Raw genomic sequence first — 25,705 nt, 5'->3', positions numbered from 1 at the left:
TTCCATTGGGGAGGGAACTATGTAAGTAGAGNTACCCATGTAAACCAGTGTAATGGTCTGAATTCCATTACAATTCCTTGTGGATTTCAAAACCATTGATGGCTGCAGTATTGCCTTATAGAAAAAAAAAGTCTTGATGCTAAAGTGCTGATAAGTTCAATTTTGGTTCTTCTATTTACAATCCCTGAGTTGTAAGATGACTTTCCATATTCAGACAAGTTCATGATGGGAATCAAAAGCATTCTATGCAAGGTGATTTACTCTTTTTGTGACCTGATCATTTGGATTCACCATCTTCCATAATTCTTTTTACTTTTTCTTTTTTCTGAGACAGGGTTTCTCTGTATAGGTGTGGAAGTCCTGGATCTCACTCTGTAGACCAGGCTGGACTAGAACTCAGAGATCCACCTGTCTCTTCCATAATTCTTTTTCATGTGGATTGCATTCTAGTGTTCTCTAAATATTATCAGCAATCATTATCTGCTTGTTCTTTGCTTTTATTTATTTTTCTTTTTTTCTTTGAGACAGGGTTTTTCTGCATAGCCATGCCTACCCTGATCTCACTCTGTCTCAAACTCAGAAATCCACCTGCCTCTGCCTCTGCCTCACATGTGCTGGGATTAAAGGCATGCACTACCACTGCCTGGCACTTGGTATTATTTGTTAAATGGGGCAGGGATTGTCTGGTCATTCTCATTAGCTATCTTTATTGGCAACTCTGTATCTCTCTTTATAGAAAAAAAAATACTTTGGAGCAATTGGTGTTTGTGTGTGGCATAGCTATAGAAAGCAACTGAACCACCAACATAATTTCTATAGCCTTTTAGGAATTGATTGTTTCCCCTTTTTAATGTTAATATGTTAATCATATGTAAATAGTCCAAACCTTGAGTGGGATCCTGTTTGGTGGTAAATCTTTGTGAGAGGTATCTGTGGTTGAACTAGGTCATGCAAATGGAGCCCTACTGATGAGATCATAGGAAGAATAGACAGGAAAGCATCCTCTGCACACACCCTGTGGAAGATCAAGTGAAGACATCACCAGGAAGGATGCTTTCACTGAGGATTTAGCCACATTGTTACCTGGATTTCAATCATTAGTTATTAGAATTGTAAGAAGAAATTCTATTTTCAATCTATTCCAAAGGTTTATAGCTACTCAAACTATTTTAGAAAAAAAATTTCCCTTTCTTCTGTGTTTCCTTTTCTGTGCTGTTTATATTTACTTCATTGCAAAGAGAATAAGATGTAGACTAGGGTATAGGTAATGAGACAACACCTTGGGATGTTAAGGAGCAACACATGTTTTATTTTTTTTCAGAAAGAACTTATTAAATGACTTTTATTATTCATGTAAAATAGAGCAGCCCTTTACTGTCACAGCATTGAAAACACTAATCAGTATAAAACAGAGAAATTTCATCATGTCCCCTAGTTCTGGCATAGAATTAGATAGCTTCTTTAGTATTTTCTCCAGAATTCTGACTAGATAGAATTTTTGTGAAATTCTTAGACCTTATTGAGGCTACTGTGATTTATCTTTCCCTTTTTAATTTAATTACATATTTAAAATGTTTCTTAATTTACTTTTATTGTATGAATGATTGTCTTACATGTATCTCAGTTTACCACATAAATGTGTGCCTGGTCCCTGTGGAGGTGAGGAGATGAGATCATATCCCCTGAGACAGGATTTGCAGGTAACTGTGAGCTACTCTGTTCATTCTGGCAGTTAAATCCTGGTCCTTTGCAAGAGTAGCCAGTATTCTTAACCAATGAGCCATTTCTCTTAACCTCGAAGACATCCCTGTACATGCCCACCCCCTTTTTGCCTTTTTCTGGAGTTCTAAGGAATGAACTTGAGGCCTCATGAGCGTGAGGCAGGTATTATACCAATGAGTTATTGCCCCAAACCTCCCTTCTTTTTTTTTTTTTAAATGAAACTTTTTTGTGTGTATATTTCCATATGTGATATCAGGCATGAACATGACATTGCATGTATGCAGAGATCAGAGGATGAGCTTGCATGCTGGCATTTACCTTATACTTGCTTGAGTCAGGGCCTCTTATTTACTGCTGTATGTGGCAGGATAGCTGGCCCCATGATATTCCAAAATTTTTCTCATTCTGCCTCCCATCTCACCATAGAAGTGCATGGATTACAGATGCTTAGCTGGCTTTATGTGGGTTCTGGGTATCTGAACTCAAGTCTTCAGACTTGCAAGTTCTACTTTATCTACTGAGTCATCTCTCTAGCCCAGTTATGGTTTCTCCTTTAATAATTCTCTTTCAAGAAAGACTACAGTATCAAGTTTAAGGTTATATAGGTCATTATCAAGAATCTTGAGGCAGCTAGTGTCATTCCATCTACAGTTTAAAAACAACTACAACAAAAACCAATGGAGAGTTATGAAAGAATGTAAATAAGCTGCTACTTAGCACCTCTCTCCATATACACAGTTGATGATTGCCATCTAGGGAATGGTGCCACCCACAGTGGAAAGGGTTTCTTACCTCAATTAACATAAGCAAAATAATTTCCCAAATGCAAGCCCCCAGGCTCATCTTTCATGAGTCTCTAGAGTTTGTCCAGTTGACAACACTAAACAACTCAATGCTAACCCTGAACACGGATGTTGATTTATATTGAACAAATTTAAATGTAAGTAAAATTACTTGATCTGAGAGTTTACTCAAAGTGAGGGGATAGTTTTTAGCTATCAGTTTATTTATACATATCTGATCCCCTTGCTTTAGCTAATGTCGATACACAATCACTAAATGTGGATAAAGCCTGAATAACCTAGATAAACCCAGTATATTGTTTTACAGTATCAGTGTCCTTTTTTTCTTTAACTGATTCTATTTTTTTGACTGTCACAGGACTTCAGCTTAATTAGAAGGCAACTTGTTTCTTAAATATATCTCTTTAAGAGGAGTTTTAGCGTCATCCAGCACCATGTTAAGGAAATAATATTTCAGGTAAAATATTTCTTTAAGAAAATGATTTTAAGTAACTAAGTAACCGTTAGCCAAACAGAACTCCTGAATATATCTTGAAAGCCTTTCTTGTATTGTTTCTTCATCTGTAGGTTTGAACACGGCAGGAGATTTTATCATGGCCTCCACCTGATCCACCTCTATTTTCCAGTCTCTTGCTAATCTCTGCAAAGATGCTTCATCCACTCCAAACACAGTGCAGTAGAACTTCATGCTTTTCTCCAGAGTCTCCAAATCACTGTCCAAGAGAAAGGTCAGAGAAGGGATGATAGTCATTAGGTCAGCAGCAAAGCCTTCCAGCCAAATCCTCTGCTTCAGAGATTGCCGCTTCTTTTCAATGACTGAATCTGTGATATTGGGTAAGGAGAGCATAAAATTGTGTCTCTTGTAGACAGGGAGGTCACTTATCAGCTTGTCCATCAGGACAGGGAAGTCAAAGTGACAAACATTTTTGTTAGAGACCAGAAAGATCGGTGGCTCAGCAATGCCGTTCTCCCTAAAGGTGTTCACACAGTTAAGGCAGATGTCCTGCAGGACCTTTTCTCTGTCAAAGGTTTGAGGTTTGCCATCTGCTTCGATTGTTATGTCATAGTCCACCTTGGTTCTCACGAAGTAGAATTCCTTCTTCATCATGCTAATTGCCTTGGCGAGGTCTATATCATTTTTCTTGAAGCGTGTGGCNGAAATAATAATGAAGAAATCATATTCATAGAACTTCATTTTCTCCAGGTATGTGTTTGGTGGGAACCTTGTGCTTCCAATCCTAGGCAGGTCCCAAAAAACCACATTAGGCATATTGGGGTGTTTGTATGGTTGTCTTTCCATCGTTTCCTCGTTCACCCCAGTTTGAGCTGCACCTTTCTTTTCATTCCCAATGCCTCTCAGGGTATTGATGAAGCTGGACTTCCCTGCTCCAGTCTCCCTGGTGACAGCCTCATTGAGCGAGGTACTATCGATTTCTTTTAATGCATCATTGATTGCAGAGATTGCCCCCTTAAAGTTCCCCTTTCTCATCCTTAATTCAATCAAATTGAGGATCTCTTGAGAAATGATTTTGCTTCCCGTCTTAAATTTCTTAAAATATTCAGTAAAGCTGGAGGCCAATTCTTGGTGCTCACTCTGAGGAGAAGAGAACAGCTGACCCATGACTTCAAGCAATAAAGGCACTGGAAGAAACAAGGGAAAACAAAGAGGGTGTGCATGGAATTTCAGATTTTCATTGTAGCAAATTTCAAGCACATTGCTACATATACCATTCTTAGTGGTTGTAGTTATGCATTAAAACTCCCCTGTGTTCATTTTACACAATTGGGACTTTGACTAATATTATCCAATTTCACTCTTCCCACAGCCTGGCAGACTCCCACCCTCATTTTCACTTCTATGAGGTTGGCTACTCTAGGTTTCACCTATGAGTGACAGAGTAGGGTCATTCTTTCTGCAGGTAGCTGAGACCATCACATGAGACTTTAATGGTTTATTCTCCACTGTCTCTTCACAAGTTCATTTTACCTTTCAGGCTCCTCTGTGCCTCTGTCACATGTAGACCACACCAGCAGAGGTCCCTCCCCTTCCAGCTTCCCGTGTAATTCACCTGTATCAAGTCATGGGCTCCCCAGTGCCCTACTTGGGCTGTATGTATGTAACTGTGTCCATCATTCTTTATAATCTAAGCTATTTGGCCTTTGTAACTGNTCAGTTCTTATGGTATTTTAAAGCAAGATACTTCCTTACTCTATGTATTCCTTCTGCTTAGACCTGGTAACAGCCCCTTATACTTTCTGGCTTCTGGTTGTCACACACAGTTCCTTATTTATCTGCTCAGGCTATTNAACATTCTGAATTTGCTGTTTTACTGAAGTTTCTTCATTTGACATTTATTAATGGATCCAGCCTGATCTGTAATATACAACACTTTCCCAATAGAGTTGGGTTGAAGGCCAATGGCCAAGCCTCTTTCTAAGGAGGAATGGGACCAGACTTTTCAAATACTAATGCATATTTATATGGGGTTTANTGTCTGCCTGTCCAGTCACCAAAGTCACAAAGATATCTTTGGTTTCCTTTGAAGATACTTAGCTTCCCTGAATAACAACAGCCAATACAGGTAAAGTACTGTAAGGGACATNACCCATGCTGGCGGATTCTTTGTTCAGAGATGGCACAAGCAGGGTACCTGCAGAATTACAAATGAACACAGGCAATATATGCAGAAGTCGGGAGAAAGAGGCTGAATGGATTTAGATAATGCTAACTCCTGGAACTTGGATGAGACAATCTGTATTGACACTTGGTCTATATCCAGAGGTTTGACTTTATGAATATTCCAGTGGGTAAGGAGGACTGGTTGGTAATCGATCAGCTACTATGGGGACAACATATCTACAAGGACATGCATAACTGAGTTCTACAGCAGTCAGAGCCCCAGGTACTTATTTAGGTAGCATTCCATAGCCCATGGAGTCATGGAAACCAGGAGGTAAATGCTATGAGCAAAATTTAAATTCTTTACTCTCAGAAGCCACTAGGCACTGTTATTGCATTCACACAAAATCTGAACAGAAGCTGGCAGTGATAGCCTGCCTTTAATCCCAAACCTTCACAGGCAGAAGTTGGCAGACCTCTGTGAGTTTGAGGCCAGCCTGGTCTACAGGATGAGTTCCAGGACAGCCAGAGCAGTAGAAGCAGAGAAATCCTGTTTTGAGAAACAACAACGACACCCCAAAAAATTGGACAGAGGAAGCTAACATGAGATGGAAAGTCAGTAAAGCAGTTGGCATTCCTGTAAAATGCTTGTGCCTCCTGCATACTGTGCAGTCATGTGACATCAGCCTCCATATATGGATTCTAAGAAAGGGCAAGAGTGTCAGTCTGTCCCTGACTAAACAGGGGAGGCACTTCATGGACAGATGCCTTCACTCAGCTCCCTCAAGCCATCCTTTCCTTAATTGTCAAGCTAAAATATTATTGTGACAGCTGAGGATTCAAGAGGCAGTTCTTTCCATCACTTTCAAGTGAGCATGCTCAGGGAATGTAATCCAAAAATGCTTATGCCTGAAAGTTCACACACCTCTATATGAAGAGGTATGGACCCCATAAATAAAATTCCCATGCTTCCTTTGTTGGGGAATGGGTTAGAGCTTTACTCAGGAAATGGCTCCTGTACCAGCTTTGCCTGATTCAGGTACTAAGTATTTGTCTGTCGTGTCCTATTTGGCTTGTTTATTTGGCTTTGCACTAAGAGGTGCACTCAGTGGATCAGGCCACACATCTTTAGTACCCAGACAAAAGCTTTTAATTGCCTATTATGGGAAAAACCTGTCTCCACTGTCAGGAATAAAACAGGGAAGGGAAGCATCTTAGGGACCTGGATTTCAGTTTGCCCACAGCCAGGTTGTCCTGAGAACCCTTTCATGCCTCTGTGAATCTTCAGAAGTTGTTCAAATCTTACGAATGTTGCCAGAGCTTGAGCCAGCTAAAAGTTTTGTGAAAGAGGGAGAAAGACCAGATGGATCAGGGAAGAATTCAGAGGGTCACACACAGCTTTGAGATTGCATCTTGATCCTGGTGTCTGGAGAACTGACATTTTTGTCCATACAGTCTCCATGGAGACTAACAGGAGTCTCCTTCATCTGGAATGGGAGGCTAGTCAGGGAAACTTGACTATGAAAGTCTCAAAGGAGGTCTGAGGAGATTGGAAGCAATTCTGGGTCTAACTTCTAGCAATCTAAAGTGTTAGCCAGGACCACATCATTTTGTAAAACAACCACATTTAGATGATTTCAGGAATGATAGGTCTCCATGACTGAAATCGCCTTTACCTCTAGATTCTTGCTCTCCACACTCTCATAGACTGCTTGAGTGGGAGCACACACTACAGGCTCCTCATCAGTCACACGACAGAGAACATCCCCTCTATCTCTGGGACCCTAAGAATGGATTTTCCACTCTGCCACGTGGGCTTGATCTCAGAGTCTTTCCTGTGCCATTGTCTTCTTTTTCTATCTACAGCACTCACACCTCCTTATCTACCCCAGTATGCTGCTTGAGCCCAGACCTGGCATCTTTCCTGATGATAAGGAGTTAGAATTTCTCATCCTATAGATTTGTAGAAAGGATAAGGTATTCAGTGTGTGTGTGTGTGTGTGTGTGTGTGTGTGTGTGTGTGTACTTTGGTTTGTTTTATTGATTGGATGGTTTCCTTTTCTTGTTCCAGATCATCCAGAAATGTGATTTTGCAACTCAGTCCTGTGAACACTAAAGTCAAATTTCAACTAAAGAGTTTGCATGTTGACTAGTCTTGGGCTCCCCCCATCCCAATACCCCAGTGTCATACCATTTCCTGTTTAGTTATCTCATTTAAGGTAAGGGCTACATACCAGCATATAAGTTTTCTAAAGATTTTCAACTTAAAGGTAACACTTTTAAAGATCAGACTTAAGATGGAAGCTTACTTAGATATATGGGGAAAAAATCATTGGAGTAGAAGACTTAAAAAATCCTGACATCATAAATTTAACAAAATTATTCTTGTGGTTTTCTTAAAATGTGTTTGATATATTTTTGCATGCATGTGTATGTTGTATCATGTCTCCATGTATGCTTAAACTCATATACTACTATGGGCCCCAAGTTGTCTTATAGTGGGAATTAAGCTAAAGTATAACTGGTAGAGTATCCCAAAATGCCTTTTAGTTCACATAACAAATAAATCTTTGTGAAATAAATTATATTTGCTGGTAAAAGATGAGGCTGCCTTCAAAATTGCTTTTGTGTATTTTTCCTGTGCTGCTGGACAAGTGGGTTAATAATTGTCTCTTAAATGCTCTAATGCTCTTAGTTTCCTTGAGACAGATTGAAGCAAGAACTNTTAAGATTAATTCCCTATAAGATATTCCTACCCAGAGAAAATGGAGGATCATCTCTGAGCCTGCCCTGCCACAGGACAATAACATAACCAATAAACCTGGGCACAGACACTGCCCAGAACAGCATCCACAGATTTGTTTTTCTTTCTTAAGATTTATATAGGTTTTGAGTCAATACTTATCTGACTTCTAATTTAACTGCACACATCTATTCTCTTTTGTCCTCTGAGGATATGAGTGGCATGGCTTATGATTTAAGGTATCTGTGTGTACTGTTTTCTGCTTCTTTCCAGAGCCCTGACTGTTACAATAAGAGACTTAACTTCATTATTGATAACAGCTCCATGAAGCCTGTTCTGAGAAATTGGTCTAAATATACTTATGACCCTATGATAAAGCAATCATTTCAACCTTGCCAGGTCTTTGAGGCAACAAATAACTTAGTTGTTTATTCATATCATTAAGCTTTACAATATTAAAACAATCAAACATTTCAATAAGTAAGAGAAAAAGTGCTTAAAAGGTCACAAGTAGGTGAATACATTTTTAAAGAAAATGTTGAAGAAAAGGAATTTTAGCTTGTGAATTGGTTCTGTTCTGCAAGGATGGCACAAGGGTGAGGGGTTAAAGAAACCAAAATCCCAAAGTATAATCTTCCATAAATATTTTGTAAAAGCTAAAAAAGCCCCTGGGTCATAAAAGGGTTTTAAAAATTCCCAAGGTCACAGTTCACTACACTGAAACAAATCTAAACATTGAGTCTTGTTTATATTGACGAGGTTCCCTTAAGATCTTGATTTGCTTTGGTTTCAGTTACAAAAGTAGAACTTAGGCTAATCAGAGCTACAATGTAAAAGCTGTGATGAGTTACAAAAATATTAGATTCAACAGCACTTCCTGGGGCTAGTACAGAATATATGTTATTTAATGTTATGGGATTCAATATCTTAATACCTAAATTCATACATACTTTCTTGTAAAATGATCTCAATTTTATGTTTCCTTAACATAAATATTTTCATTTTCTTTTATCATGCATGTGACTGCTGACAAGGACAGGCCCTCTGCCTTAGCACTGTTGTTAAAAACACAACAAAGTGCCAAGTAACAGTGGTGATAAAGTTTAACCTCTCTCCCCATACTCAGAAAAATGGTGGCCTCACAGATACATAACAGATTTTGCATGCGTGGGGGCGCTACTCAGCGCCTGGCCTCCTGGCTAGGTAATTCCTACTAAACTATCAAGATGACTCCATGAGACTCCATGATCTAGTCTCCTCTGACTTTCCTACCCGAGGCTGGACAGGTATCCAGGTTATACTCCATCAACTTCAGATTAAACTAATGGAGGGTGTGGGGAGAGGCAGATTTAAGCTTTCCTAACAGTTACTGAAATTAAATAATAGGTAATATATTTGGCCAGTCACAAAAGCTGACTGGACTCTGATGTAAATAAAGACAGTGATATAGATCTGGGCAACCAAGAGCCTGAACACACTGCATTTAGCCTGAGGAGAAGGAGGATTTCATGTAAGCAAAAGATGCTGGAGATCTTTTCACAAAAGCTTCCCATTCTTTTAGTCCTCATCCCCTGTTCTAATTAGACTCTGAAGTTTGCCTTGGGCCAGCAAGATGGCTCAGCAGGTAAGAGTATTTGTCACTAAACTAGGTGATCTGAGTTCTAGTCCCAAGAATTCGTATAGTAGTGAGAGAGAAGTGACTTCCACAACTTGTCTTTTGACCTTTATATGCATTCTATGTCATGTAAGTGTCCAGCCCCACTACATGAATATACATAAAATGAATAAATAAATGTAATAAAAATATTAAAATGCATTGTATACAATTCGTAAAGAATAACTAACATGATAAAGAGGAAAATAACAGCAGAAAATGATGTTCAATGTCTTTGTGCTCTGTATGAATACAACAAATGAGAGTGAAGTGAAATATCAATCACTGAAGAAGGATGCATGCCTTCATAGCACCCCAGTTCTATTCTAAAACCCAGGATGTTAAAGAGGATTGCTCAGTTAAAATGTCCACAGCATCTACCACTGCTGTTTTGGTAAATGGACTTGTTGTCAAGTGGCCTTCTGCATATTTCTGATTTTGCCAGAGACAAGGGTTTTGTTGCTCTTCTTTGTGTCCCATTTGCTTTGTTTTTGCAGTGGGTAGGGTTTTAAAGCATTGTCTTATAACTGGTAAAAAGGCTGAGAATAAGAGAGTTGATTGCTCGTTCCTAAATAGACTAGGGGGGAAGGTACATCTATATCAATTCCCCTCTTTAGTCAGGCTCAGGAAACATCATGGAAGAGCTAGGGAATGAGGCCCGGAGAGTGGTGTGACTTAATGTCTTATTAATGCAACATGGAATTTGCACTCATGCCAGCTGAACAAGACTTAAATGAGATCTAACCCTTCAACATTTTAGCATTAATGAGACTAGGGCACAGGAGGCTTAATCCTTACCCAATACAATAATAGAGTAATATAAGAAAATGCCTGGTTGGGGATGGAGTGTCATTTTTTTTTTCTTTTTAGAGATGTAGCTACTTGAAAGTTGCCCATAATCCAGTTAAACTCTACATCCAGAACATGCAAGCAACCCTAAAAGCAGTGGAGTATTTGAAAAAAAAAAAAGACAAGAGAGTCCCAGAGAGAATAAGAGTGAGAAAAGAGAGAAATGATGGGGGGAAGATGATCAAAGTATTATATCCACATATAACATCTTCATACAGTAAATAGAAAACAAAACAAACAAACAAATCCTAGAATTGCTCCCCAGCAGGTTATAGCAGAAACTTTAAACTGTGTGTCATCTTTTCCTTCAGTGTAGCTTCCACTGGAGTTTACAGTAAATCTGCTGCACTGTGTGGAGAGAGGCAAGAAAATAGAAGCAAGAGAATAGTGCTAGGACTTAACAGGATCAAGACACAACAATTTTCATATATTCTGTAGTGACATTTCATAACACATATCTTTCAAGGTTTATTTAAAGTTGTTACAGGGAGCGGAGAACAAAGAAGCAAAACCCCCTCTCCTGCAACCTGGGTAAATTTTAAATACTACTTAGGTCATTCAGTTTAGGTCTGTCTGAAGAACATCTATAAACAAGTCCTCACTACCTCCACTCAAAGCACCGTAGATTCCCAACTGAGGATCCCAGCTCTGAGGCCATGTCTCTAAATGTCTTGTTACCCACAGGCTCCTTAGGAAAGAGAAGATGATAGTGAGTAATCAGATCTGAAAGCTGAGTTACCAGGAAATCCTGTGTCCAGTGATGCACTCACTGCTCTGGAGAGGAATAGCCCTCGGGTGTGCTCTTGGCTTGAGTCTACTTCTGATTCTCAGCAGAAACAAGGCTTCTTGTATGTTCATGGGCATCTCTTCCTTTAAGTTTGGGAAGTTTTCTTCTATAATTTTGTTGAAGATATTCTCTGGCCCTTTAAGTTGAAAGTCTTAATTATCATCTACTCCTATTTTCCGTAGGTTTGGCCTTCTTATTGTGTCCTGGATTTCCTGGATATTTTGAGTTAGGATCTTTTTGCAGTTTGATTTTCTTTGATTGTTGTGCCCATGTTCTTTATGGAATCTTCTGCACCTGAGATTCTCTCTTCCATNTCTTGTATTCTGTTGCTGATGCTGGCATCTATGGTTCCAAATTTCTTTCCTAGGGTTTGTATCTCCAGCATTCCCTCTCTTTGCATTTTCTCTATTGTGTCTACTTCCCTTTTTAGGTCTAGAATAGTTTTGTTCATTTCCATCACCTGTTTGAATATGTTTTCCTGTTTTTCTTTAAGGATTTCTACCTGTTTCATTGTATTTTCCTGTTTTTCTTTAAGGACTTGTAACTCTTTAGCAGTGTTCTCCTTTATTTCTTTAAGTGAGTTATTAAAGCCCTTCTTGATGTCCTGTACCATCATCATGAGATATGCGTTTAAGTCCGGGTCTAGCTTTTCGGGTGTGTTGGGGGTTCCCAGGACTGGCTGACTTTCGAGTGCTGGTTTCTGATGATGGTGAGTGACCTTGTTTTCTGTTAGTAAGTTTCTTACCTTTGCCTATTGCCATCTGGTAATCTCTGGAGTTAGTTGTTATAGTTGTCTTTGGTTAGAGCTCGTTCCTCTCGTGATTCTGTTAGCCTCTATCAGCAGAGCTGGGAGATTAGCTCTCTCCTGAGTTTCAGTGCTTAGAGCACTCTCTGCAGGCAAGTTCTCCTCTTGCAGGGAAGGTGTACAGATATCTGGCATTCTCACCTGCCTCCTGGCAGAAGATGAAGGTCTGAAACAGGGCCTGTTCCAGAAGTTGTTAGCTTCTGTTGTCCACACTCTCACCTGCTCAGACTAGTTTCATAGGGATCTGCAAACCAAGATGGCTCAATCGGTTACTCCAGCAATGGCCTCCCAGGTGGGGTGGACACCTCTCCTCTGGCAGGGAAGGTGCCCTAATGTCTGGGATCTGCGTCAGAAGCTCTGTGGCTTCTACCTGTTCCAGAAGCAGTTAACTTCAGTAGTCCACACTCTCACCTGCACTGACTAGTCTTGGCGGGATCCGGGAACCAGGATGGCTATCTTGGGTCACTTTTCTATTTCTTTAGAAAAATCTTTGAAACAGCATCCATGGCTCAAATGGAAATGGTCATCCTCAAACATGGATGTCTGTATGGCATTATTAAAATGTCTTTCAGGCAGTCAACCATCAATTCCAGCAATGGCTGTTTTCCAGTGGAAGGTCCAAGAATCTAGTTGGATGTCTTATCTGGTCTTCAGTATCTGGATTCCTGAAGCAGTAGGCTCTAATGGCAATGAAGATGTGGTGTAGCCAATGGGAGAGACAACAAGAAGCGAAAGAGCAGAAACTTCCACCATCTTTTGGGGAAAAAATTGTATTGCACCCAATTCTGGGTCTGAACAGGCAACCCCCCCCAGCCCCCAGCAGTGATCCACATCTGATTTGGAATGGGCAAGGCATTTGTTGAAAGCACAATCATCCTGAATATCAGAGAAACATGATGTGCATATTGTTCTCCAGAGAAGACACAAGGACAGAAAACTGAAGTGAAAACTCCATTTGTATCCCAAATGCTTCACCAAGGCCTCATTGGTTCTGGAGTTAGAGGTCTCCCAAAAGCCTCACTATCTGAAAAAGTAGAAGACCTGGAAGGAAGACTTCACTTAGTAAGGCAGCCTGGTACCCATACATTCCTTTAAACCTACCTTAGTTACCAAAGATTACGCAAACCATAGAAAAATCAGCCACTGCTGTAATGTTTCTGAGTTGGAGGTAGTTTAAGGTGGAACTCCAAGGCTGCAAGAAACGCCAATGTTAGTTAGCATATCAACTTAGAAATGCTTTAAAGAAATAGAGGGCATCCATGCTATTGTGGGATATTCACCAGAGATGATTATCTGAGTTTAAGAAAAAGAAAGTCCTTATTAGATGGCTGCCAACTGCACTGAGTGTTTAGGTGTCTGTGTGAGTTTTTAAGCACAAAACCCACATCCTGAGTTAACATACATGACTTACCATAGACAATTAATCATAATTGAAACTACAGAAGCAAAAAACCAAAGTTAGTGTTTTCGGGACTTTCCTAGTGTCATGGATTTTGGTGAATTAGGTCTTTGTTTTTGCTGAGGTAGCTAGTGTTGTTTATGTGTGACTTTATGGGCTGAATGGCACTTCAATTATATGATGTCAGTTGTGCTAAATTCTGGGGGTGGGGTCGCTTGCTACAGTGTTAAATACATATGATGATAGTGGACTTTAAAGACTTGGTGAAACAAATATAAATTATAGAAATGGTAGCTGCAATTGTTAAAACATACAGTAGAAACCTACCTGTGAGGCATGTGCTCTAATAAGAAATGGATTCTCTTTGTATTAGTTGAGAAGTGCAAATGTATTTATGAAGCAGTAGTTTTAAGGGCATTGTTTTTTTTAGTCAAAATCTAAAATTAAGTTTGAGATGGTTCCTGTTGTGTGTGGCACATATGACTGTGTGCTTGTGTACCTGTGTGTATGTTTTGTGTGTGTGTGTGTGTGTGTGTGTGTGTGTGTGTGTTTGTGTGTGTAAGTATGGTTTACAGAAGCCAAAGTAAGATGCTAGGTGTTCTATTATTAAACATTCCACCTAATTCATTTGAGAGAGGTTCTCACTGAATCTGGAGCTAGGCTGGTGCCAGGTCAGAAAGCCTTGGCAACATCCCTGTCTTCACACTCTCCTCAAAGTGTTGTGCCAGTTTTACCTTATGGCACAGGTTCTCATTATTTTGTGTCAAACACTCCAAGGCATTTTTCCAGCACAGCTTCTCAGATATCTGAGGGACATAACAACAACAACAATATGTTATTTTTATCTTAACCAAGTGAGTTATTGAGAGAAAAATTACTACAGTAATGAAAACGGTGAGGGGAATGAAAATGGGAAGGATGCTGAGGTGAATGATAGGAAGGATTAGTAGGAAAAAAAACCAAAAACCAAAAACCAAAAACCAAAAACCAAAAACCAAAAACCAAAAACAGAAAACACTTGTCTCTCTGCCTGACAACCTGAGCCTTATTCCAGAACCATCATGGTGAAAGGAGAGAATCAACTTGGTATTCAATCTTTTTATCCACGGACTATGGTAAGCAATGAGTGTGCTTTGCAATCCTGATGACTCTTTTGTAAACACATAACTAAAAAATACTAAGACAGAAATTGAAAGTCTTCTGTTTAATTAAAAATTATGCAATGGGAAAAAAATTAACAGGCAAGAAATTAAAAAAAAAACTTTAAATTTGCAAATATAAGTACGATCATATCAATACATATATAAATTCTAAGTGGTTTAAGAGGCCCAATTAAAAATGTCAATTTTATTGAAAGAAAAAAATCAGTTTTGAACAATTCTGAGATTCCACCTTATACCTATCAGAATGGCTAAGATAAGAAACTCAGCTGACAGTAGGTGTTGGCAAGGATGTGGAATAAAGTGACCACTCCTCCATTGCTGGAGGGACTGCAAACTAGTACAACCACTATGGAAAACAATTTGATGGTTTTTCAGAAAACTGAGAATAGTACAAGGCAAGATTCAGCTATACCACTCCTGGGCATATATCCGAAAGATGCTTCACCATTCCACAATGATGCTTGCTCAACAATGTTCAAAGTGGTTTTATTTGTAATAGTCAGAAACTGTAAACAGCCTAGATGACCCTCAACTGAAGAATGGAAAAAGAAAATGTGGTTCATGTGCACAATGGAATACTACTCAGCTATTAAAAAAAAAGACATCATGAATTTTATAAGCAAAAGGATGGAACTAGAAAATACTATGCTGAGTTAGGTAACACAGACCCCAAATTACATACACAGCATATACTCACTTTTAAGTAGATATTAGCCATAAAGTACAAGATAACCATGCTACAATTCACAGACCCAAAGAAGCCATATAACAAGGAGGGGTCAAGGGAGGATGGTTGAATCTTTCTCAGAAGGGGAAATAAAGTAGATACTTGAGGTAGGAGGAGGGTGGGAATTGAGTGGGAGATGAGATGGTGAGGGGAACTGGGTGGGGGTATCAGGTTTAGGGAGAGCAGGGGAGACAGAATGGAAGTAGTTAGTGGGAAGGGGGCATCTCTAGAATGTGCCAGAGACCTGGGATGGGGTTGGGAGTGGCCCCAAGGAGTCTATGTGGGTAACCCTAGCTGAGACTGTTAGCAATGGGGGATATGGCATCTGAAGTGGCCACCACATTTGGCCAGGCAAGACTCAAAGTGGAAGGATAAGGGCACCAAACCACCCACAAAACCTTCAACCCAAAATGTGTCCTGTCTGCAAAGTGTGCAGGAGCAAAGATAGAGCAAAGATGGAGGTAATGTCTAACCAATGACTGGTCCCAATTGAGACCTATCCCATGGGCTAGATCTCATCCCTGACACCATTAATAATTCTCTGTTATGCTTCCAATCTGGGGGGCCATCATAACTAATCTCTGAGAGGCTCCTCCCAGCAGACAATGGAAAAAGATACAGAGACTCACAACCAAGCATTAAATGGAGCTCCCAGAGTCTAATAGAAGAGTTGGCAGGAGGATTAAGGGTCTTGAAGGACATAGGGACTGTACAGGAAGACCAACAGTGTCCACTAACCTGGACTCTTGGGGCTTTCTGGGACTGAACCTTGAACCAAAGAGCTAGCATGTGCTTGTCAGGAGCCATAATGGGACAAGATAGTAACTAGCAGGTGATCATCCTGAAATGACCTGCTCTGGATTATTATATAATCTGTGACAGGTGTATCCTTATTAAGCAAGGCTGTAAGGAAATTCATTTTAGGAAATATTCCTGCTATTACTATGCTTTTCCTGTTATAATTAAACATATATCACAAACACTAGGTATTAGCACACCCCTTTGGAGCAGATCTCTGCAGATGTAGGGAGATGTGCTGACTCATAGTTTTGCTATATAGGTAAATAGATGACTTAAGTCTTAATGACAATCTTATAAGTATTCCTAAAATTCTATCTTTGATTATTAAGCTCTTTAATAGTGGGACTGCTAGTAGGTCCTTTTCTGATAGTCAAAACTGAAATGAGAACTCTGCCAGTCTCCCAAGTGTTACCAATAAAATGCTCTTGGATGGTAACCAGACTTTCTCCTACTCAGAGCACATTCCAGGAGGTTGTAAAACAATTAACCAAAGGCCATAAAAAGGGAACTAATGATTTATTATAAGTTCTACACAGAAGACAAAATATCAACTGGGTTTATCTACATAAACACATTACTAATAACTTAGTTATGGTTTTATACATTCAGTGAACCTGTGGAGCTGAGACAGGTATGGATGTATATGTAATGGATATGCATGTAAACATTCTCTGTTGTAAACTTCTATCTCAATGTAAGATTTGATTTTTTTGTGTGAACTTGTGATGAACTCTGTAACATGTGATCATGTATTCTGAAAGATGTATAAGTACTGAGGGCAAAGAGAAGAGGGAAGAGTTTTTTGCTTTTCCCCACTTAGAGTAGAGATTATTTTGTGTTTCCTCACTTAGGATCTTTCTGCTTTTCCCCTTAGATACCTTTCATAGGAAACTTTTTACAACTTAGGAATGAACTCCATAACCTCCTCTCTAAGAATCCTGCTTCTTCCTGCAACTTCTGCCTTGCAGGCTCAAAGTTAGAGCCCAGCAGTTGCTGCTGAGATAGAACAAAGCCACATTGCTTAATCCTCAGCTGTTAGGCTACAGGTGTGAATCAACTAAGGCAGCAACAAACTTTTACTCCCAGAAAGAACAAGAAAGTTTTCAGGACCTTTTATAAGTTCTCATCAGCATTTCAGTACAGTAGAGAGTTAGAAAGCCCTGGGACCCTCAGACTTTAAAGCCACCCCTAGTGTCCTACTTTGTGTCCCCACCACTATACAGGTGGGGAGGCTTGCAGCATGGGCTGGACTTAGGCCCTTTGCACTTATGGAGCAGATGTACAGCTTATTCTTCATGCATGTCCCCCAACAACTAGAGCAGGGGCTGTCCCTGTACCCATCACCTGTGTCTCTGGTTCCTGTACTAACAAGGCTTCCTTGTTTGGCCTCAATGGGTGAGGATTCGCCTAGTTCTGCAGTGACTTGATGTACCAGAATAAGTCAATACCCAGGGGAGGCTTCTCCTTCTCAGAGGAGAAGGGGAGGGGGTGGGAGAAGAGACTGAGTGAGGGGTGGGACTGGGAGGGGAGGGGGCAGTTATTGGAATGTAAAGTGAATAAATAAATATATGAAAAAAAAGTTTGACTCAACGGTCTCTAAAGTCAAGTGTTAGCCAGCCTCTCTTTGGACATTCTCTTTCAGGAGAGTCTATTTGCTCGCTTCAGCATCTTTCCAAGTTCATCTTGGTTTCAGAATGGTGGTTCTCCCATCATCTTCAAACTGTGAGTGCTGTAACTACCCAACCATCCTTTAGCATTAAAGCCCCACTCATATCCCTTCTGTTTCTCTGTTCTGTAAGTAGGTGAATAATACAGTTGCAGATTAAGTGTTCCCAAAGCAAGGTCAATTTGTCACCAGCCTGGTGCTATTGGGACATGGTAGAATCTTTAAGTAATGGGGCCTAGTAAGAAGGTTTGAGGTAATTAGGGGTACACAGTTGAGGGGACGCTGGGATTGCTACTTATCATCATCTGATTTTGTTTTCCACTGTGAGGTTTTACTGCAGGGCCATAGCAATGGGGCTATCTAATCACAGACCAGAGACATGGAAACTATAAGCCAAAGGTAAACATCTTTTCTCTGTATGATGATTAGTTCTGATATTTGTTATAGAAACACTGAGTTAACTAACACAAAGCCTCTTGGTTTATAGTATGACAATCCAGAGTAACTTGCTTATTTTAAGGTGATTGATTACCAAATTTTATTCCATGATGATCTTAAAGGTTCTTTTTCATTTGACTGAGTATATTAACTAGTTTCACAGATCAAAATTGTAGGCATTGTTCTTTTAGCGTCCCTATTACAATAGGATAATATAGGAAAATGTCCAGTTCATACCTGCCAACAAATTGGACAACTTGATAAAATGAGCAGTTCTTTAATTTTGTCCAATTTCAAAATGGGTCCAGAGGAAATAGACTACCTGCACAGCCTTTTGTATAATAAACAAATTCAATAGCAAAACTCCAAGTCCAAATATGTTTGCTCATTAGAGATCTGTTTTGGTGTTTTATATTCTCTTGGTAAGTCACATATATTTAGATATCACTCCATGTGTTTCTATTTTTCCAGTTTTTTTTTTTCGGAGTATAGTTTTTTAAAGAATTTTTCACTGACCTAGCTCTCTTTCATTATTAGTATCTGCTAGAATGTTTTCATCTCTAATATTATTAATTTGTATCTTCTCTACTTCTTTTGGTTATTTTGGACTAAGGTCTGTCAATTTTATTTATCATGCTGAAAAACCAAATATTTTCTTCATTGGAGTCCCCAAAGCTTGGTGAATGTATATTTATATCTCCTATGTATAAGTGATGTATTGTCTTCATTATCTAAATTTAATTTTGTAAGATAGCAGAATAGCTCACTATGCCAGGTTATCTTCAGTTTCTATGGGGGTTAGGAGATGTGGGCTGTGAGGTGGGAGGTGTTTCAATAGCTAGTTTTTTGTGTCCTGCTGGTTGCAGGCATAAATTTCAGTATGTAAGTATACATTTCAGTACATATTGACATTTGCAGCTGGTTCCCCTCATTTTGGCAGGGCTTGGGTTGCTTTTGTTCCACAATCTATGTCTTGCCTAAGTTTGTTTGCTNCTGTGAGTTTGTGACCAGGTAAACTCCAAGCTGGTGTTTGCTTGACCTTTGAGATCTTTGTTCACTTAATATGTGGGGTTGTGATTGGTATTATCACAGAACTTTCAACCTACCAGTGAAGGGCATTTTGCCTTTTCTCTTGGTATCCTCCACCTCCTTTTTGCTAGCCCAAGGTATAGAATGTCATGGAAGTCTCTCTCTCCAGGCAGGACTTTGTTCAATTTATACCATCATTATCACAATATCATTGCACTAAGGTGTATCTGTGCCTTACTAACTGGGTTGGAATATTAAGCAGGAAAAAGTTTTTTTTTCCTGAAGATATTGGATATTATTATAGAGGCTGCATTGGCTTTTGTTCTATTTGGATACCATTGGTGTCTCAAAGTTGTAACTGATGACTCTGAGGACTTGAAGAATGTGGTAACAAAGTCAGAGGTCCTGATCTGTGGTAGGTCACACAAGGTGATGACATTCTAATAGCCAAAGAGGTAAGTACAATGTGGTGCCAAGACTGAGTCACTTAAGCAGCCTTGGAGGGCGTACCACACATGGAAATCAGGGTGATGTATGGCTGTATTTTATATTTGGTCTTACAATGGAACCATGCAGCAATAGCTTCCACAGGGGAGGGAACTATGTAAGTAGAGGTACCCGTATAAGCCAGTGTAATGATCTGTATTCCATTACAACTCCTCGTCGAGCTCAAAACCATTGATGGCTGCAGTATTGCCTTATAGAAAACAAAATATGACTTGATTCTACAGTGCTGATAAGTAGAATTTTGGTTCTACTATTTACAATCCCTGAGTTGTAAGATGACTTTCCATANTCAGACAAGTTCATGATGGGAATCAAGAGAATTCTATGCAAGGTGATTTAGTCTTTTCTTGACCTGATCATTGGGACTCACCATTTTTCATAATTCTTTTTACTTTTTCTTTTTTCTCAGACAATGTTTCTCTGTATAACTCTGGAATTACTCGATCTCACTCTGTAGACCAGGCTGGCCTGGTAATCAGTGATCCACTTGATTCTTCTATAATTCTTTTTCATGTGAATTGCATTCTAGTGTTCTCTAAATATTATCAGCAAGCATTATCTGCTTGTTCTTTGCTTTTATTTCTTTTTCTTTTTTTCTTTGAGACAGGGTTTTTCTGTGTAGCCATGGCTGTCCTGGAACTCACTCTGTAGAACAGGCTGGTCTCAAACTCAGAAATCCACCTGCCTCTGCCTCTGCCTCCCAAGTGTTGAGATTAAAGGCATGCACCACCACTGCCTGGCACTTGGTTTTATTTGTTAAAAGGGGCAGGGATTGTCTGGTGATTCTCATTAGCTATCTTTTTTGGCAACTCTCTGTCTCTCTTTATAGAAAAAAAATACTTTGGATCAATTGGTGTTTGTGTGTGGCATAGCTATAGAAAGCAAGTGAACCACCAACATAATTTCTATAGCCTTTTTATAATTGACTGTTTTCTCTTTTTAATGTTAATATGTTTATCCTATGTAAATAGCCCAAACCTTCAGTGGGATCCTGTTTGTTGAAAAATCTTTGTGGCAGGTATGTGTGGTTGAACTAGGTCATGCAAATGGAGTCCAAATGATGAGATCATAGGAAGAAGAGACAGGAAATCATCCTCTGCACACACACTGTGGAAGATCAAGTGAAGACATCACCAGGGAGGATGCTTTCACTGAGGATTATAGCCACATTGGTACCTGGATTTCAATCATTAGTCATTAGAAGTGTGAGAACAAATTCTATTCTTCAACCTAGTCCACAGGTTTATAGCCACTCAAGCTATTTCAGAAAAACATTTTCCCTTTCTTCTGTGTTTCCCTTTCTGTGCTGTTTATTTGTACTTCTTTTCAAGGAAGATAAGATACAGATTAGGGAATGGGCAATGAGACAATCAGCAGCTTACAGTAATACTAAGGAAGTTATGATGGGTTCTTGGGATGTCAAGGAGCAACACATGTCTTTTTTTCAGAAATAATTTATTAAATGACTTTTTGTATTCATGTGGAATAGAGCAGCCCTTTACTGTCACAGCATTCAAAACACCAATCATTATAAGGCAGAGAAATGTCATCATCTCCCCATGTTCTGGCATAGAATTAGAAAGCTTCTTTAGTAATTTCTTAAGGATTCTCTCTAGATTATAGGATTTTTGTGAAATTCTTAGTCCTTANTGAGGCTACTGTGATTTCTCTTTCCCTTGTTAGTTTAATTACATATTTAAAATGTTTCTTAATTTGCTTTTATTGTATTAATATTTGCCTTACATGTATGTCCGTTTACCACATAAATGTGTGCCTGGTCCCTGTGGAGGTGAGGAGATGAGATCAGAGTATATTAAGTAGTTCCACAGATCAAAATTGTAGGCATAGTTCTTTTAGCGTCCCTATCACAATAGGATAATATAGGAAAATGTTCAGTTCATACCTGCCAGCAAATTGCACAACTTGGTATAATGAGCAGTTCTTTGAATGGTGTCCATTTTCAAAATGGCTCCAGAGGAAATAGACTACCTGCACAGCCTTTTGTATAATAAACAAATTCACTAGCGAAACTCCAGGCCCAGATATATTTGCTCATTAGAGACTTGTTTTGGTGTTTTACATTCTCTTGGTAAGTCATATATATTTAGACATTTTTCCATGTCTTTCTAGTTTTCCAGTTTTTTTGGAATATAGCTTTTCAAAGTATTTCTCAGTGACCTAACTCTCTTTCATTAGTATCTGTTAGAATGTTTTCATCTCTAATCTTATTAGTTTGAATTGTCTCTATTTCTTTTGCTTATTTTGGCCTAAGTTCTATTAATTTTGTTTATCATGTTGAAAAACCAAATATTTTCTTCATTGGTGTTATCAAAGTTTGGTGAATGTATATTTATAACTGTTACCTGTCCCTGATGAAATGTTACTTTTTTAATGTACAGTCGTCTTCATTATCTGACAATTTCTGGCTGGAATTTAATTTTGTCAGATCGCAGAATAACTAGCTATGCCAGGTTATCTTCACTTTTCATGAGGGGTGGTTAGGAGATGTGGGCTGTGAGGCAGGGTGTGGTCTTAACAGCTAGGTTTTTGTGTACTGGCTGGTTGCAGGCATAAATTTCAGTATGTTAGGCAAGTGTATATATCAACTTTTGCAGCTGGATCCCTCATTTTGGCAGGGCTTGGGTTGCTTTTGTTACACCATACATGTCTTGCCTAAGTATATTTGCATCTGTGAGTTTGTGACCAGGTGAACTCCAAGCTGGTGTTTGCTTGACCTTTGAGATATTTGTTCACATAATATGTGGGGATGTGATTGGCATTACCACTGAAGTTTTCGCCCACCACTGCAGGGCATTTTACCATTTCTCTTGGTATCTCCCACCTCCTTTGTGCTAGCCAAAGGTATAGAATGTCATGGAAGGCTCTCTCTCCAGGTATGTCTTTGTTCAATTTATACCATCATTATCACAATATCACTACACTAAGGTGTGTTAACTCTTACTAACTGGGTTGGAGAATTAAGCAGGAAAAGGTTTTTTCCTGAAGATATTGGGTCTTATTAAAGAGGCCACATTGGCTTTGCTTCTATTTGGATATTGAAAAAAATATAGCCTTTAGCTTGGCTAATGTGTACCAAAGCTGTTTGCAGAAGCTTTTTCCCTCCCCACTGCTGCTTGAGGAATTTTCCCTTTCCCTGCCAATGTAAGCAAGTTCAATAGTTTAATACCACCCAGCCCCTTCCCCATCTGAGAGGACTAAGAGGTCATGATGACCATAGCTGCAGGAGCAAGATTAGCTGTTCTCAAAAATTAGCTATGATACAGATAACATTTCTTGGAAGTCCTGCCTCAATTTGAATTCCAAGATAAACCACATACTACCTTAACCTAGTTGACAAAGTTTCTGGCACATCAATATCTGCCCCATAAGTTCAAAATGTACTATTGCTTTGTTGATCAAATCATAATATCCTACCATGGGGACAAGCAAAGTGAGTCACTAGGCCAGAGGTAGTCACTATACAAACCAATCAATGCCTGAAAAAGTTACTGGCTACACCAATGAAAATAAGACAGCTACTCTGTTGCTCATATCTGCCCCTTACTAAGGTATAAAAAAGTGTGTTCTTTCTTTGTTCTAGGTCTCTCCTCTAGCATGCGTGCTGAAAGGGGAGTCCCTAACATGTTGGAATAATAAAAATCCTCATGTGTTTTGCAGTGATGGCTGTCTCTGTGGAATTTGTGAGTGAGGGTCTTTTGATGAACTCCAAAATTTGGTGTTGGCAGGGAAGGCCCTCCTCAAGAGGACACAGACACTGTGCAGCAGAGGTAAAGTGGGATCCCTGTTTGTCTGTCTGTCTGTTTCTGTCTGTTTTTGTCTGTCTGTCTTGTCTGGTGTGTGTGTGTGTGTGTGTGTGTGTGTGTGTGTGTGTGTCTGTCTGTCTGTTTTGTTCACTTGTGTGTTTTGCTTTTTGTTTTGCTTTTGGTTTGTCTGGTTTCAGGTTTTGGTTTCAGGTCTGTTTTTGGTCCCAAGGAGATGACTGGTTATCTTGGTTTTAGGTTCTGGGGGCCTTCTCATAGAGAGAGGCCCATTTGGAGTGGTTGCAGTGACAGACAGACGTGCCAAAATGCCACTGCGTCCAGTGATGTGCCAGTGTCAAGCTGAGAAGTTGGATCTGAAATGAAACCCAGCAGCAGCTAGGGTTCAGAATTTGCCTGGAACAGATAGTGTTAGGCTTCTATGGAAATCGAGTGTAAAACGCCCTGTATTGGTCTTGTTTGGCTGGTTACTTTCTGTTTCTGTGGAATTACTGTGATGCTTTATCTGCACGGTTTCTGTTGTGTGTCTTGTGTGTCTCTTTGTGTTCAGATTTGGACTGACGCCTGACAACTGTTTTTTAGTTATGCCTTCTGGAAAAGCCTAAGAATCCTGTTAGACCCCTATGCTGACCTCTTCCTTTCAGTTCTCAGCTGCCCTGCCTCCCACTCTTCAAGTCCAGAGAGCAGCAGGCAGGGCGCAGCAGCTCCACCCACAGACTTGGAGCCTAGGGAAGAAAGAGCTCAGGAAACCAGATCAGATGAGCAGTGGTCCCTGAGAAGTCAGTGGCCCCAGATGTTGTGTCTGCTGAAGGGGAGATGGAGGAGGCTTTGGGAGTGGCCGTCCAGGAGTGCTATGTGGTGTTCATAGCCCTGGCTGCTTCTCATACTTGCCTAATAATGTTTCCCTTTCCCCTGCATCCCACCAGCAGGCCTCCAGGCTTTGGCAGTAAGCCAGAGTGCCTCTTATTAACAGAAAAAGTACTTTCACTTTGAGATGTCAGTGGCCCAGTGCTGCAGGCTGTGAGAGCTGAGCTCCCTTCCCCACCCTGTGTGTCTTATCTCCATAGGTCCCACCCCTATGCTGATGGTAGTGAGTCTGCTCAAAGCTCCAGGGAGGGAGGCATTCACTTACTTCTTCTGCTCAAGGTAGGGTAGGACTTCTCCTACCGCCAGGCTCTGATGGGGAGTGGGGGTGTAGTGAGACAGAAGGGTAAACCAGGGCAGAGGCGAACTATGAGAGAGGAGAGGTGACAGGATGGGGACGTGGTAATTAGATAACATCCAGAGGAAGCAAAGACAAGGAGGATGAACAAAAAGATTATATATATCACCCAGCCCCTTCCCCATCTGAGAGGATTAAGATGTCATGATGACCATAGTTGCCAGAGCAAGATTAGTTGTTCTCAAAAATTAGCTATAACACAGATAACATTCCTTGGAAGCCCTGCCTTAGTTTGAATTCCAAGATAAACCACATACTACCTTAACCTTGCTGACAAAGTTTTCTTGCACATCAATATCTGCCCCATAAGTTCAAAATGTACTATTGCTTTGCTGACCAAATCATAATAACCTACCATGGGGACAAGCAAAGTGAGTCACTAGGCCAGAGGTAGTCACTATACAAACCAATCAATGCCTGGAAAGGTTACTTGTTAGACCAGTGAAAATAAAACAGCTACTCTGTTGCTCATATCTGTCCCTTACTAAGGTATAAAAAGTTTGTTTTTTCTTTGTTCTCGGTCTATCCTCTGGCCTGCATACTGAAGGGGAGTCCCTAACATGTTGGAATAATAAAAATCCTCATGTGTTTTGCAGTGATGGTTGTCTCTGTGGACTTTGTGAGTGAGGGTCTTTTGATGAACTCCAAAAATATCATTGGTGTCTCCACAATTATAACTGATGACTATGAGAACTTGATGAATGTGGTAAGAATGTCGGAGGTCCGGGTCTGCAGTAGGTCACAAAAGGTGATGACATTCTAATAGCCAAATAGGTAAGTACAATTTGTGGCAGCAAGACTGAGTCATTTAAGCAACCTTGGAGGGTGTACCACACATGGAAGTCAGGGTGAGGCATGGCTGTATTTGGTCTTACAATGGCACCATGTAGCAATACCTGCCATAGGGGAGGGAACTGTGTAAGTAGAGGTACCCATGTGAACCGGTGTAATGATCTGTATTCCATTACAGCTCCTTGTGGAGCTCAAAACC

At 39.9% G+C, this 25,705-nt stretch overlaps 1 protein-coding gene across 2 annotated transcripts in view; it reads right to left on the bottom strand.

The window, feature by feature from the left end:
• Window positions 1–2,672: 2,672 nt before the first annotated feature.
• The window catches only part of LOC110284829 (interferon-inducible GTPase 1-like), a 32,003-nt gene continuing 8,970 nt past the window's right edge, over window positions 2,673–25,705 (bottom strand). Inside the window, exons 1-2 of one of the 2 annotated variants that reach the window (XM_021150750.2) lie at window positions 11,131–11,260; window positions 2,673–4,166 (exon numbers count right to left, since the gene is read on the bottom strand). In XM_021150750.2, coding sequence (XP_021006409.1) covers window positions 3,010–4,146 — 1,137 coding nt within the window. In that variant the 5' untranslated portion in view covers window positions 4,147–4,166; window positions 11,131–11,260 and the 3' untranslated portion in view covers window positions 2,673–3,009. Of the gene's footprint in view, window positions 4,167–10,634; window positions 10,740–11,130; window positions 11,261–25,705 lie in introns of those variants that run through there. The other variant, XM_021150749.1, reaches the window with a different exon arrangement.

Source organism: Mus caroli, chromosome 18 (genome assembly GCF_900094665.2).
Source record: "Mus caroli chromosome 18, CAROLI_EIJ_v1.1, whole genome shotgun sequence".
Taxonomy (NCBI): domain Eukaryota; kingdom Metazoa; phylum Chordata; class Mammalia; order Rodentia; family Muridae; genus Mus; species Mus caroli.
The sequence above is the reverse complement of the archived record's forward strand: the minus strand, read 5'-3'. Positions and strand labels throughout refer to the sequence as shown.